Genomic DNA, 15,834 nt, shown 5'->3' on the forward strand with positions numbered 1-15,834 from the left:
AGAATACCAGAGAGCCCAGATAGAGTAAAGACTTGCTGGGGGCTGGGAGGCCTGCCAGCCTCCCAGCCCCCCAGCCAGCACCCCTGCCTGCCATATGCCTGGTGAACCCCAAATAAAAAACCTGCAAAACTACTGAGGACTCTGACTCCTCCTTTACCCGATCTGCATGGGATCAGAAAACCTGCCTTGTGCCCTGTCCTGCCCCTTACAGTCCCCTAACTTAGGTGGGACAGGTGTTGGTGCTGGGAATAACTATTTGGAGAGCTTTTTTTTTTTTTTTTAATAGAGGCATGTTTTATTTATTTGTTTATTTGTTTATTTATGCACTGGGTATGGGAGGGTGAGAGAATTCACCAGAGCCAGAGCGGGGAGCAGAGCAGGCAGAAGGACCGAAGTACACTGCTGAGGTGGAGCAGCGGGCAGCAGGGGAGGTCTGTGCACCATGCGGGACCCTCCTCCAGTGGCCGTGGAGCAGCTGGGGATAGAACCGGCACCGCAGAGGCTGCGGGCAGCTTCGCAACCCAGCGCTCAACCGCTGCGCCACCAGGGAGGCCCTATTTGGAGAGCAATTTGAACTGTGTCTTACAATAGTCAGGTGGAGTAGAGGGTAAGGGTTTCCCAGAAGAAAGGGCTTTTAAAAAGACAAAGTAAAAACACATGGCAGGTTTTAGGGATTTCAAAATTGAGGTGTATTTAGAGCATGAGGAGGAGAAAGCTGGAGAAGTACAACAAGGGCCACCTCATGAGGAATTTTGGAGGTCATGCTAAGAATTTCAAACATTATTCTGAGGGCTATGGTTTAACTTTAGGAAGATCATCCTGGCAGAAATATGGAGTATATATTGGAGTGTGAATCAGGTTGGAGGTGACTGAGGTTCTTTTAGTAAGAAATAAGGAGGGGCTAAAACTAAGTTTTTTGGTGAGGGGCAGAGAAGAGGGCATGCTAAGAGATTTGGAAAGTTTCATGTGTAGACTTGAAGAGTGATTGTATCAAAGAAGAGAGTGGAGAGTCTATTGGCTCTCAGATGCTTCAATTGGGCCATTCTTCTATGTAGGAAATACCTGGGAAGAAGTTTCATTGATGGGGAGTAACGATGATGGGGGAAGAGATGGGGACATGAAGATCATGAGGTTAGAGTTATAAAAGTAGAGACAGAATGATCCAGTAATGTGATATTCAAATGGATACTTCTAGTAGGTGACTGGATAGATAGATCTGGAGCTCAGAAAAGAGATATGGACAGGATACAGATTTTTTCCCATCACTAACATGTAAATTACAGTCAAATCTATAGCTTCTTAAAGTTATTCAGGGGACATTTATAATGCTAGAAGAACTGAGATCTAGAGCCATAACTCTGAAGTCATTGATATGAACAGATCAGGAAGAAGTGAAAAAGAGATGGAGAAGCAGCAGCTGGGGAAGTAAGGAAAAAGAAAAGAGTTAGAAGCTACATGATAAAAAAAGAGGAAAATGGTATTTCAAGAAGATGAGAGCCTCAATAGAGACAAGTTAATAAGGACAAAAGAAGGACACCTTTGCAGTTGGGAGAACACTGCCCACCTGGGTGTGCCAGGAAAGTGGTGGTTGTAGAAAACATCCAGGCAGAGAAAAATCACTAGTGCAGACATGTTGTGGGAACAGAGTCCCCTGTAGCTGGGACACAGAGCAGAGTAGGTGTATGGGCAGGAAGGACACTGAGAAGGTTTATCTGATCCAGTAGACTGGGTAAAGGAGGAATCAAGTGTCCTCAGTGGTTTTTACAGGTCTTTTATTTAGATTTACCAGGCATATGGCAAGCAGGGGTGCTGGGGGGCCGGGAGGCTGGCAGTCCTCCCAACCTCCAGCATTTCTTCACTCTATCTGGGCTCTCTGGCGTTCTCTCTGCTTCTCTTCTTCTGCTTCCGTTCGTTCTCGCCTTCTGCTGGTATCCGCGGGACGCCACCCTTATAAAACTCAGTCTCTCAGCCCAGGTGTACCCACTTCAGGTGCCGCCATCAGGCATGCATTCAGGACCACAGGGTTCCCTCATCTATCCTAACGGCAGGAGGGCAGAAAAGCCTGATCCTTTTTACCTTACCCTACAATGACTCATGTTGCCAAAAACATTCTTAAACAAGCATTTTTGTTGGAAGTCTTCCTTTGATTTAGGAAAATGTCCAGGCATAGAATTGATATATTTTAACTTTATTAGAAAGAGTTTTCCACAGTGATTGTACCATTATACACTCATCAATAATGTATGGGTGTTTCAACTGTTCCACATCCTTGGTCCTTGCTATTTGGTGTTTTCAATCTTTTTAATTTTAGCCATTCTAATAGGTGTGAAGTGGTATCTAATCACTAATGATAGTGAACACCTTTCAGATGCTGAAATTTACATATCTTCAATTGTCTCTGCCATTTTTGTTAATATATGAGGGATACTAATATTGACTAAGACATCATTTGGTGAGGGGAAATGATATTTACTAATTATGTATTCTGTCCATGGAAAAATGAATGACTGAAATATGCGGGAAAATCTTGTATATATGATGCTGCAAAACTTTAAATTCTATAAACCCCAAAATATAAAAATTAAATGGGTTTTATAAATAACCTTAAATAACTTTAAATTATACCTTATTCATGATTATCACAGGTAGGACCATGTTCTCCCTGTTCATGGAGGGAGAGATCTTCTCTGTTAGATGGCAAAGAAAACCCACATCACTTACTCCATTTTGCCTGGGACTGAGGCAGGAAGCAACCAATAAAGTGATGGCTCTCGTGAAGATTTGTTTCTGTCTTTAGAAGCAGTGCTGTCAGAAATACAGAAAATACAGTCACGTGGGCTACTTTTGAGATGCTTGTGGGGGCACTAACATGGTATGCCAGAGTACAGCGTCGGTGTGGGAAGGTGAGGCGCAGAAGGGTAGGTATCTTTCCAGCTCTATGCCTACCAAAGAGCAATAGTACTTTTCAGGGCCTTTAAATCCCTTAGGTTTTCGTTATTTACTTTTGATATAGGTGTGCAAAATCCATCTTAGATCCACTGTGTCATTTTCTTTATGGGTGGTGCCAGCCTGTACCTTTTCTGGGTAATTGTGATGTAAACCTCCCCTGTGTCCCTGGATCCAATGCTCACCAGTTAATAAGGACAAAAAAAGGACACCTTTGCAGTTGGGAGAACACTGCCCACCTTGGTGAGCCAGGAAAGTGGTGGTTGCAGAAAATATCCAGGGAGACAAAAACCACTAGTGCAGACATGTTGTGGGAACATATAGTCCCCTGTAGCTGGGACAGAGGGCAGAGTAGGGGACTTCCCTACTTGGGCATCCAATCTGCAAGTAGCCATCGACGCAGTGAGTGTGCATGCTACATGAACGTTTGAAGCTTCCTCTGGAGAACAGTAAGTGTTAGGGGGAAATGATGTCTTGAGCTAATCCCATACAGGCTTTGTGGACCCCACCCCCACTCCAGACTAAAGCCATCAAGACATTGGGAAAAACAAATCCCGTCACCACCAAAGGGAGGGTGGCTGGGACCTGAGGGTTGAGTTGGGCAGCCAGGTTGGATATAAAAACCAAACACATGGGCCTTGGGGGGGCTCACTATCGCTCACCTCCCTGCTTCACGGCTCCTGGCTCGCAGCCAGCTCTCAGAGTGCCATTTTGGGATTCCTGATCAGCGGATCGGGTAGGACTCATTTAAAACTTTGTCTCCCACTTTTCTCCCAGAGCTGTACATTTCCTCATTTCCCCTTCCCTTGTAAATAAACCTTTTATTAACCTTTCGTGTGTGCCTGCAGTAGAGCATTGATAAGTCCTTTTAAGCGCGCGGGTGAGGACCCACAGTCGGGCACCCCGTTTTGTATCGGGGTTGCTCTACAACATAAGGACAGGGGCAAGAGGGGTCAGCACCCAGGCAGCGCTGAGGCAGCCAAACAGAGGCTCTCTGAGCTGGGCAGAGCACGGCTCCGGCTCCTCGACCCCTCCGTGCGGGCGCGCGCCCACCCAGCCGGGCACGCGCACGCACACGCCCCGGCCGGCGCTTCCCTGCGCGCCCGGTGCCGGCGGCGCGCGCGCGCAAATGGAGTGGGTGCTCGCCGAAGCGCTGCTCTCGCAGCTCCGGGACCCCAGGCTCCTGCTTGGGACGCTGTGCCGCGGGGAGGCGTCGGTGGAGCGCGTGGAGACCCTGCGCTTCCTTCTGCAGCGGCTCGAAGACGAGGCGGCGCGCGGCGGTGGCGCGGGCGCGCTCTCGGAGGCGGCGCGCGAGGTCGCTGCCGGGTACCTGGTGCCGCTGCTGCGGGGCCTGCGGGGCCGCCCGGCGGGCGCTGTGGACTCCGGCCGGCGCGTGCTGAGGGCCGCGGGCGCCGCCCTGCGCTCGTGCGCCCGCCTCGCCGGGGGCCCGCCGCTGGCGGCCGCCCTCGCGGAGGAGGCGCTGCGCGACCTGCTCGCCGGGTGGCCGGCCCCGGGCCTCGACGGGGCCCCCACGCGGGCGGCGGGCGCCGAGGCGGCCGTGGAGGTGCTGGCGGCCGTCGGACCCTGCCTGCGGCCCCGCGAGGACGGGCCGCTGCTGGAGCGGGTGGCGCAGGTCGCCCTCGCCCTGGCACTGGGCGGACCTGAGGCCGGGCCCGCCGAGGAGGCGGCCGCGCTGGTGGCCGGGCGCCTGCTGCCCGCGCTGGGCCAGTGCAGCGGGGCGGCGCTGCGGGCCGTGTGGGGCGGGCTGGTGGCGCCCGAGCCGGCCGCGGGGCCGGGCCGCGTCGGCCCGAAGCTGCAGGTCCTGAGCACGCTGGCCGAGATGCTGCTGCCCGAGCCCGGCGTGGACTGCGCCCCCGGCGCGCGCGAGGCGGGCCCCGACGCGCGGCGCTGCTGGAGGTTCTGGAGGACCGTGCAGGCGGGGCTGGCCCAGGCCCAGGACGCGCTGACGCGGAAGCGCGCGCGCTACCTGCTGCAGAGGGCCGTGGAGGTGTCCGCCGAGCTGGGGGCCGACTGCACCTGCGGCCCCCTGGAAGGAAACGGTACGAGCGTCTTTGCTCCCCAGCCCCAACTCGACTTGACTTTCTGGGAGGGAGGCCTCGCCAGCTTCCAAACACCAGCCCTTGGAGGTCTGCTCTGACCTCTATGCGGAATTTGGTTATTCCCACGGACCCTGTTAAAACCCGATCACTTTGGGAAACTCATCTGGAGGTGTTAGTGACACAAATCACTACAGTGGAGAGCACTGCAGACCCCAACCTTTCTGACCCACAGCAGGGTGTAAATTCATCTAGAACATGCCTGGGCTCATGCAGTTAACAGATGGGCAATGCATAGTGGTAGCTCTGTCTTAGTAGTAAAGAAGGGTTAGCTTTCTTCAAATTGAAAGAAAAAAATATTGAGTGGTGAGCCATCAGCTGAGTCTTGGTTACTCGAATTCTGTCGTAGAAACCTTCACATGCTTTTGAATTTTCCCTTGGGGGGTCCTCCCAGCACTGGGAGTTAATACTTGTTAAACGTATGGTCCTTAAGTCGACATTTTGAAGGTATTTTTGCATTGGTGGAAATAAGTCAGATTCTAAATTCCTTACCTTTATTTTATATTCTGACTGCATAAAGTAGGCTTTATTACAGAACAAGGGGAAGTGAAATAAGAATTCACTTCAATTTGGTATGTTGTTATTGATGGGTTTGTTCACTGAAATGTGTGAAAGTATACTTAAGTCATCTTAAATTCGTTTTTGAGTTATCAAAGTCCAAAATAGATTCATTCAAAATTGTGACAAGAGATAGAGAACTTTTTAACTGTGGCTGCCTGTTCATTTATTATTAGTAAAGTATTTTTGGTTAGCTGAAGTTGTGAGTTGGTTAGATTTTCATTTAAATTTAAACTTTTATTTTTTATTATTTTTTAAAAGATTTATTTATGCATACAAGAGCTGGGGTGCAGGCTAGAGATGTGGAGGATTCACGAAAGACAGAGTGGGGAGCAGAACAGGCAGACTGAAATACACTGCTGAGGGGAGCAGCAGGTGAGACAGGAGAGGTCTGCTTCACCCTGTGGGTTGCTCCCTGGCTGGGTGGGGATTGAACTGGTGCTGCAGAGGCTGCGGATTGCTTCATAGTGTGGTGCTTAACCACTTGCGCCACCAGGAAGGCCCTAAATTTAAACTTTTAGATAGTACATATTTTAACAGTCCACTAATGGGTCATCATCCAATGAGACTTTTCATTGGAAAACATCCAAAAAAAATTAATACAGTTAAACACTTATTTTAGAGTCAGTCATTCTGCACTTTTAAAGATAAGCAAGTTTTCCCTGCTTGACCCTTTTTCTCATTTCCTCCCATTTCCAAAAGCAACCACTTTTACTTCTTAACTGATCATTGGATAACTTATCCCTATGTCTTAAAATACTTTAGTTGCATCATGAAATCCATGTTATAACTTTGGTTAAATGTGAATTCAGTGTTTATAAAATTATGAGTGAGAACTATTTACTGGTGACAGTGTAGTAAATATGATTTTTTTCCTTCCTGCAAATTTTCCTAGAATTATTTTAACAGTTACTCAGTTCTCTTTACTTTTCACTAATTCAATCTCAAATTTCTAGCCAGTTGTTTAAATCTTTCCTGTACAAAATCAGATCATAAGATACCTTACAATTTCTTGCAGTCTCTTCTAGAGACCTCCCAAATGCTTAGCTTGGTGCACTGCTGACATATCTTGGCTGTGCCTTAACCATTATCCTAGGGATTCCCTTTGCCTGAGTACTGTGTTGGAACCCTTTCCTGGAGTTTTTGTCTTCTTTTTTGGTTTACTCACTTTGTAGTTCATTTACCAATAGTTTACTGAGGTTAAAAAAAATTATGACCTTTTGTGTCTGATAATTCCATCAAAGGATCCTTTATGTTTGGTATGTTTTTATTTCTATCCTTCTCTGCTTAAATTTTTTTTAATAGTTTCCATTTCCCAAAAATCCCCTTCTCTTCATGCAAGTTGTTTACCTTTTCCACTAGATCCTTTAATATACTACTCATTGGTGTGTACATGGTCTTTTACCTGGACCGTCTCTAATTTTGATTTTGTTTTCTGTTTTGTCTGTTAGCAGTGGGGTTACTCTTTTTCAGTAAAGACCAGGGTAAACATTTATACCTAGAGAAACTTAAGACATTTCAAAAGGAGGAACTAATTGTCTTTTTAAAATCATTTCAGGCCCAAGTCTGTTTTGGTGGTCTGAGAAGAAAAAAGATGAGCTGCTAAAGTTTTGGGAAAATTATATTTTAATTATGGAAACTCTAGAAGGAAATCAGGTAAGTTTTTTCATAGTTTAACCAATCCTGCATAGATGCAGTCCTCATTTTTTCCAAACATTCTGTAAAAGCAATTCAAAATGGCCAACTTGAGTATAGTATGATAACATTCAACCCATCCATGACATTCAACCCATTCCGACTGGGTCGAAAATTGGAACTTGTTATTATGGTTCCATATAGCAGAGTCACGAACATTGAAGTTGGTTGAATCTCAATGCAAACCTCCAGTTAGAAAAAAAGTCCACATGTAAGTGGACCTGGGGAGTTGAAAACCATGCTGTTCAAGGATACTTTGTTTTCTGGATTAAATGCAATTTAAGACTGAATGTAAAAAACTCTGTCCAGAAAAAGGGGAAGGAAACCACACCACGAATTTGAGATCTGATTTCTGGTGTCCGCTGAACCTCTATTCCCATCTCTAATGGTCGTGACACTAGGTCACCTCAGATTTCTTAAATGTTTTGAAGATGGACATTGCTTTTATTTCCTTGGAGTTCCTGTAACATTTGGGACAGTTTCCTCAGGGCTGGAAACTAGGTGCTCAATTAAACTTTTGTTAAAGTGGCATGCTCTTGAAATCTTACCATTGATGAAAGCAAGTTGTTATGTCTCTGCCTGCAAGTCACCCTCTCACTCTCCACCCCTCTTACTTCCAGAAACTCTCATTCCAGTTACACTTTTGGAAGTAAGGAGTGCTTTGCATTAATCATTAAAATTCCAGCTTTAAATTCAACTTCCATTTGACTTTAACTATCATTAAAATAATTTAGACTTATTTCCTTGACATTTACTTCCAAAGTATTAGTTTTTAGTTTCTTCATGTTTTAAATAATGTACTTCTAAAAGTGTAGCCTTGTTTTGAATAAATACACCCCTTGGAAAATTTTACTGAAAGAAATTCTGAGGATGTGGTTAAGTAAATAATTGCCCTTTAATTTTGTAGGCTTTCTTTTTTTCATTTACATCTGTGCAGACATGGTTCTGAGAATAGAAACTTGAAATACCATTTTCAGTTCACTTGGAATTAGTTTTCATGGAGTCTTGGAATGTTTAAGTTGACAGGACTCTCCTAAGATTACTTAATCTAGTGCAGTAATTCTCAAACTTTAATGTTTCTTAGAATCACTCAGAGCACTTATTTAAAGTATATATTGCTGGGTCAAGTCCCCAGAGTTTCTGAATTTAGTAGACCTGGGATGGGGCCTGAAAATTTGAATATTTTACAAGTCCCCAGGTGATGCTTATTCTGCCGTTCTGGGGACCACACTTGGAGAGTCCCTGGTATAGGGGCTCCTAGTCTTAAGCTGTAGAGTACCCATGTGCTGGCCATCTTGAGAAGGTTTTATGAGTGGAGTCTTTATGAGGTGTCAGTTCAAATATGCACCAAGCAATGTTTGTGGACTGAAATAATTTCTCATATATACTAAGCATATATAGATTTAAATGAGGAATAAAGAGAAAGCATTATTAAATTGAAATAAACTTTCGTGGTTTTTCTTAACCAGATCCATAAGACCCCTACTATTTATTCAGAAACTGATTTAGCTTTACTTTGAAGGATATATAAATTAGATTCTGTTGCAGAAATATCTCCAGTATAATCTAGGTAGTATGAAGAACATTGAATTCTGAACTGGCTTTACTTCTGAATGTATAGCCTTGAACAACTTGAGTCATTAGAGAAAGTATTTCAGTATTTTTTCCCTCTTTGAAATGTATTCGTTGGTATTATTAGCCCTGCCTATTTCCCAGGAGAGTTGAGGCTTGCATGACATAATTTGTCATAGTCACTATATAACATTACTGTGAGTATTCTAGGTTATATTAATTTGCTTTGACAAACTCAGTCTTACATATGTGGATTTGTATGATTAAAATAAAGAATCAGTCACCTTCTCCACAATTTTTACATGGGCGAAAAATCAGAATGGCTATTATTACATAAATTGATGAAAATTTTCTTACATGTCTAAAAGTGAATTCATTTCATTTGGTTTTCTGCTCTTGTTTTCAGATACATGTTATAAAGCCAGTTTTACCAAAGCTAAACAATCTATTTGAATATGCAGTGTCAGAGGAAAATGGTAATGATTACTTTTGTCTTTTTATGTCATTTATAGTTCCCCCAATTTACAGCTAACTTGTTTATCGTAGAGAAATTGGAAAAACTATTAAGATATAAAGAAGAAAATAGGGATATGCTGCCACCAAGTGAGCAGCTATTAATATTCCAGATACTGCACTCCTGGATTGATTGTTCATATGTTTTCTCATCTATCCAAATGCATTTACTTGTGTAACCTTAAGTAGTCTTTGAGGACATACTTTCAAATGACTGCAAAGTTTTCTGTAGGAGGTATGGTTAATTTTCTAATTTTCTGATTATGGAGAATTTTAAACATTTGTAGGAGAGAGTTTGACCACATCATACAACCTCAGCAGTGCTCAATCAGCTCGTGGCCAGCCTATTCCTTTTATATATTGCGGCCTCATCCTCACTGCTTTTGATTATGTAGTGATTTTGTAGCAATTCCCTAGACAGACAGCATTTCACCTATAATTATTTTTGTATATATTCTTGAAAGGTAAGGGCTCTTTGGTTGTCTTTAATGATGGTATATTCGATATTTAACATTTTAAATAATAACTTTGATGTGAATAAGTATTTTAACTGCTTTCTGTTCTTCTCTATATCTGTTTTGTTGTTTGTTACGTTGGGAAGCTTTCATTATTGTTCTGTGTCTTAGACTTTGCAGGAAGAGAAAATTCCAAGAAAATTTTAAATATAGATTTTTAAGCCCTTCATCAGTTCTGTGGTCTGAGAACTTTTTAGGAGAAATAAAATGAAACTGGACCTTTCTAACATTATGAAATTAAGTTTTGATAAGTGAACACACACTAGCCATAGGCTAACAGTGTTTTGTATTCATAAAAATGATAAAATGCTACATTTTCATGTTTACACATGAGAATTAACCTAGGTAAATGGGTTTTAGTGCCTACTCTAGATAATTACAACTTTAATAGTTTGACCCCTTAGGAGTAGAGCTTTATTCAGCTGATTGCTGTAGTTGTTTTCTAATACACTGGGATTTTTCACAGACCATGAGAATCTATAGTCCCACCTGGGGCAAGAATGTAATTGAATCCTGTTGTGACTTCACTCATGCTTTTGCTATTAAAATGATTCTCTTATCACCACTTTTGCCCACAGCTCTTGGCAAACCAAATGAAAATAACAGTGACAGATTTTGAAAAATTACCATTGCTGAAGATTTGAATAAGCATGTTGGCATAAATTACAAATAATGGACCAATTTATTTATAGAATGCCATGCAAATAAAAATGCTGTTTTTTTTTTTTCTGATAAAATTAAAGGATAATTCAAAAGAGTTAAAAACTCTCGTAGGTACATATTTTTCCCTTTTTTTGGGTTTTCTCACTGATATATTTACTTAATTGGTATTTACTTAGTATCCAATACATGTTAAACACAGTGGATAAATATTATTTTTCACTTGATATTTGTGTGTTTTTTTATGAAAAAGTTGTTTTGTTTGTAAGTTTTACGAAGGGAACAAAGGGGTGGAATGGAGTGTGCGTAGGTGGGATGGTACCTTCGAGGGTAGTCAGGGAAGGCCTGCCTTAGGAATGACATCGAAGCTCAGGGCTGAGGAGACAGCTTTTATACTGTGTGTAAAAGTCTGTAATGGGGAGACTCGGTGAATAGAGGACCAGAGAACAATGCGGTGCTGTGCCGTGGGTGTGGGGCATGAGGCGGGGTTGGAGGAGTTGTCAGAGCCAATTCATACCTTCTTCAGATATTTTTTAAGAGCTATGAGAACCCACTCTAGAGTTTTAAGCAGAGGAGTGACAGTTTCAGATTTCTCTGTAAAAAATGAAGTGAAATAGAGTGAGAGAAGAATTGTTGAAATCATCGCCAAATATAAAGTTCCAGACCATGTGCATGGAGTAAATATTTAATTTTGTACACTATAGCAGCTATGGCATTGGCTAAATGAAGCTCTCTGAATATGGAATATCAGAGTGATTCTTGTTATTCAGTAATTAGATACCCTCGTATGTGATTAATGTTTTTTTTGTGTAAGTGTTTAGTTTATATAGGTGTGCAGTTAGTCTACATGGAACAACATAATGTGAGACTCACATACCAACATTAAATGTTTATTTCCACAGGATGTTGGCTGTTTCACCCATCCTGGCATATGTGTATTTATAAAAGAATGTTTGAAAGTGAAAATAAAATCCTGACCAAAGAAGGTGTAATCCATTTTTTGGAGCTGTATGAAGTAAAGGTTCTTCCATTTTCATCAGAGTTTTCTGAGGTAAGGTTAAGGAGGTCTCCTTTCCCTTGCTCCCTTTCTCAAAAGATGAGCTGTAAAGGCATTTGTTGTATACATCACTTTCAAAAAGATAAACTAGGACTTGGAATACCAAATAATATTATAGATTTGCACACAATTCCTCTTTCTCTAAATCTATGTGTCATGTCTGGAAAAGCTTACTGTAATCTGGTATGCCAACAAGTTGCCTACATGATAATGCCATTTGGTATCAGTATTCTAAGCAATATAGTCAAGAGTATGAAACTGTGGTTATGGAAACTTGCTAATGAAGCTGTTTCCACTGTTTTAAATTACTGAGTTTGAATCACTCTGTATAGTAATGAATTATTGTTATTTACTCTATTAAGTAAAGATTGCTTTTTGAGCTGTATTTATTAGCGTCTACTTTGATTTTTCAGAAATCACTGAGAATTATAACTGATTTCAAGTTTTATGTAATAGTACCAAATGAGTCACATGACCATTTACTTAAGTAAAATAGTCATTTTCCTCTCCTGTAGGGGTAACCTAAGTAAACTTTATTGTCTGACACTACACTGTAGTGTTTTGTTATGCATAATTTTTACTACAGTCTCCTATCCTTCCTGTAATTTGCTTTTTTGACTAAAGCTGGTAATACTTTTGAAGATATAATTCCTCTCCCACTTATTTTCCAGGCACAGAGCCTGAAATTTTCTCTTAACTATCTTTTTTCTTTTGTAATTGCCATTTTTGACCATGTGTTCCTTTTGGATTCCTTTTTTTTCAACCTATATGAACTCTCTTCTAGTATCCCTTAAGTTTTTTTCAGGTGGGAAAATTCTGGTGGTTCTATGTTATCTCTAAATTAACCTTCAGTATAAGAGATCAGCTTTACTTACAACAGCTCTTCTGCAGTCCTGTGTTGGATGTTCAATTGGAGCGTGTTGATTTTCCAAAATTGCAGATACAACTTAACGTCAATTACATTATTTTTGTTTTATTTTTTTTAGTTTATTATTGGACCATTAATGGATGCACTTTCAGAAAGCTCTCTATATAGCAGGTAAACAAGTATTATGCTATTTAGTAGCAATGTAGTTATATGTATTTGATATAGGTATTTAATATATCTATGAAATGTGACCAAATTGTTTAATGTATTTGGTGTGTAATATATGTTGCTTAGTAGACAATCAGCTTTTCTTATCTTGTCGTTTCTTATGTATATTGTTATTCTTCTTGCCTTTTTTTCTATTCATTCTATCGGCTGATCCTTCTTTCTCTTTTTTTCCCTTGTTTTCTTTCTTATCTTGAGGCCTTTCATTCTTGGGTTTCTGGAAAGTGTATTTATATAGATATATACCTATATGTACATCTATCTATCTATTTTATATAGCTTACTTTCTTTTATTCCTGATGTCTCTGCCCTCTTGAAAATTATAGTGACTTTGCTAACCAACACTTTAAATGTTTAATTTTTACTGATAGTTGTAAGAATAATACAAAGAATTTCCATTAACTTTTATTCACATTCTCCACATTTGCTTCTTCATTGTCTGAAGAGACAGACTTCCATGTCTGCGTATACATCTATTTCTCACCTCTGTCTACTGAGCTGACTTACTCATCCTTTTCAGTGTATGTCCTCCATCCGTTTATTCATATTAAAAACCATGAATTCATACAATACATCCATTTCCAATCTGATATCACAGTGTCTGCCATTGTCCAGAATATATAACTTATTTGTCACCTTTACCCCATGAAAAGGTTGACAGCTGAGAATATGTCAATTTTGTGCCTTAGCCTCACTCTTGAATTATATCTTCAAAAATTGTTCTCTGCAAATCACACTTGCAGACCTTTTGTTTGGCATACCTCTAAACTGAAAAGCAACCTCCCATCACCAATTAAACTTTATTTTTTGACTTAATCTGTACTAAGAAATATTAATACTTAGTTCTAACTAATAAATATAAAAGAACATAGCATTGCTTGATTTGTCATTTATTTTTAGTTTTATAACTCATTACTATTGAATAGTTTTCTGAAGTGATTAGACAGCCAGAGAGCAGTAAAACCTACTTGGTGCTTTCTAAATAGCTGACACATTTTTATGGAATACCTTCAGTTTTCTTGTACTTTGATGTGTTCAATTGACAGATAATGATCCTGGTGGAAGCATGTAGCAGAAAAATAAATGACTTTAGTAGTTATTAATAAGTGAATGCTCTTGCAGAAGTAATTTTTTACTAATATATGTCTTTCTATGAATGTTAATCCCTTTATTTAATACTTAAAGATGAAGTTATATGTTGGAAACAATGTAATTTAGAGATCATCATTTTAGATTTAAAAAAAAGTTGATAGTATTTACAAGACTTATCTATATAAGTGTCAGGGGAAGTATAAAAAGGAAATCCATGCCCGCTGAGTATAGTATATTACTAACTCATCTCTGTTTTCCTAGGAGATCCTGATGTTTTTGTAGTTGGTAGAATCCTCAAAATTTATTTTATTTTATCTTGAAAAATAAAATGCAGGTTCAGAAAAAGAAGATAGTCTGATTGTTTTATTGTTGAAATATTTTTTTTTTTAAATCACAGTCCACTATGTTTGAGTGCACATATTGTTAATAAATTTTAAATGTTGTTTTTTTTCCCCCCTCTTTGTCTACAGGTTCCCAGGTCAGCTGATAGGAAGTGGTTCTCCATTGGGATCAAAATTACAGAAGTTTTTAGTCACTTATATTGCTCTTCTTCCAGAAGAAATAAAGAGTACGTATCAATAGAGAGGCTTAAAAAATTTACTCGTAAAATTTTTTTTTTAGTATGTTGATTGTAAGAACCATTCTGTGAATATTATTATAGTTAGTATTATCAAATTAATTTCTCTTTTCCATAATATTCATATTTTGTCAGAATGACACAGCTGTCAATTGTATTTGACTACTCACCTTTGCTTTGTATATGTAATGTTACCAGTATTGGCAGGAATAACATGGAAGTAAGTTTAGAAAGTGTGCTGCAGTTTGCTGTATTTTCTAACCTCTACTCAATTTTAAAAATAGTAAAATAGGCTCAAGAGACAGATAAATTGGGTTTAGGGAAAAGTTGAAAACACTATCCATCATAGCAAAGTTGTCCCTTCACACATAGTGACGTAGAAAGAGAAGAAAGAAAAATATGCTTGCTTTATATAACACTTTTTGTCCTAGAAACACTTTGTATCTGATTGCTGATTTATTGTTTATTTCTGATAATTCGATTAGCAAAGCACAAAACCAGTACTATTTTGTTTTCTGAGCGGCAGGAGGAGTTACTCTTCTTTCTGACGTTTTCATTTCTGACTTTGTCTCTTATAAAATGACTGTGGGTTTGAAGTAAACGTTTTTTCTTTTGTCTTTAATCTGTAGGTAGGGTAAGACAATAACCGATGGCCACTTACCTATGTTAAAGTCAGGAAAGAAAAGGAAAAGATGGTCTGTATCACAGCTTTATATTTATAGAAAATTTTTTGGATTACTTTAAAAATTAGCTAATGGGGAAGATAACTGAACTGTTAGAACAATTCTTTAGTTTGCTAGAATTTAGAATTTAAGCAGTATGGGATTGCTGTCCATGTTGGCCTGTCCCTCATTAGTACTCTGCGAGTGAGAGGATAAGTGGTTTGCGCCCCCTAGAGTCCGAGTGCCTGGTGTTTGTGGTTCAGGGCCAGGGGATTAGTAGACACTTGAAATTGTGTTGAGTGAATGTGAAACAGAACTTGGCTGTTGCCATCCTTCTTGTGTTATGAGTGAGGTGTTTGGGAAAAGACAGGGAGCTTAATTAGTCCAACAGAAAAGACGCTTGTAAAATGTTTACTCACAGTTTCCTTGTTGGTAGTTCTTTTCAGTATTTCAGTCAATTTCCAGTGAATATCTTAAGTGTCTTTGTGCTAGGTGTTTTTGAAGATATAAAGTATATGTATTATCCTTTCAGGTGCATCCAAGAATTTCTTAAAGGTCATCCTACAGCGATGAACTGAGAACCCAGCAGACATTTTCACTAACTGAATGCCTTGGGGTGGGGGACCCTTAAGAAATCCCTTTAGCAGAGAAGGCAGAATAGAACACCATTCCTTTGTATCTCAAATAGAAAAATATTATGGTTAGAACCAGATGAGGTAAGAAGGAGCTAATGTTAACATCTCCAACACAAGTATGGCTTCTAACAGTTAAAAACTT

The 15,834-nt window shown here is 40.3% G+C and overlaps 1 protein-coding gene across 2 annotated transcripts in view; it reads left to right on the forward strand.

The window, feature by feature from the left end:
• Positions 1–4,070: 4,070 nt before the first annotated feature.
• Positions 4,071–15,834, forward strand: part of TARBP1 (TAR (HIV-1) RNA binding protein 1) — a 66,992-nt gene continuing 55,228 nt past the window's right edge. For both annotated transcript variants that reach the window (XR_005125085.1, XM_037510403.2), the window contains exons 1-6: positions 4,071–5,006; positions 7,180–7,277; positions 9,295–9,364; positions 11,479–11,627; positions 12,620–12,672; positions 14,289–14,386. Coding sequence is in view for 1 of the 2 variants with exons in the window: in XM_037510403.2 (XP_037366300.1) it covers positions 4,076–5,006; positions 7,180–7,277; positions 9,295–9,364; positions 11,479–11,627; positions 12,620–12,672; positions 14,289–14,386 (1,399 nt within the window). In the remaining variant the exon portion in view is untranslated. The remainder of the gene's footprint in view (positions 5,007–7,179; positions 7,278–9,294; positions 9,365–11,478; positions 11,628–12,619; positions 12,673–14,288; positions 14,387–15,834) is intronic.

This window comes from Talpa occidentalis, unplaced genomic scaffold (assembly GCF_014898055.3).
Source record: "Talpa occidentalis isolate TD23 unplaced genomic scaffold, MPIMG_talOcc4v2.1 talOcc4.14, whole genome shotgun sequence".
Taxonomy (NCBI): domain Eukaryota; kingdom Metazoa; phylum Chordata; class Mammalia; order Eulipotyphla; family Talpidae; genus Talpa; species Talpa occidentalis.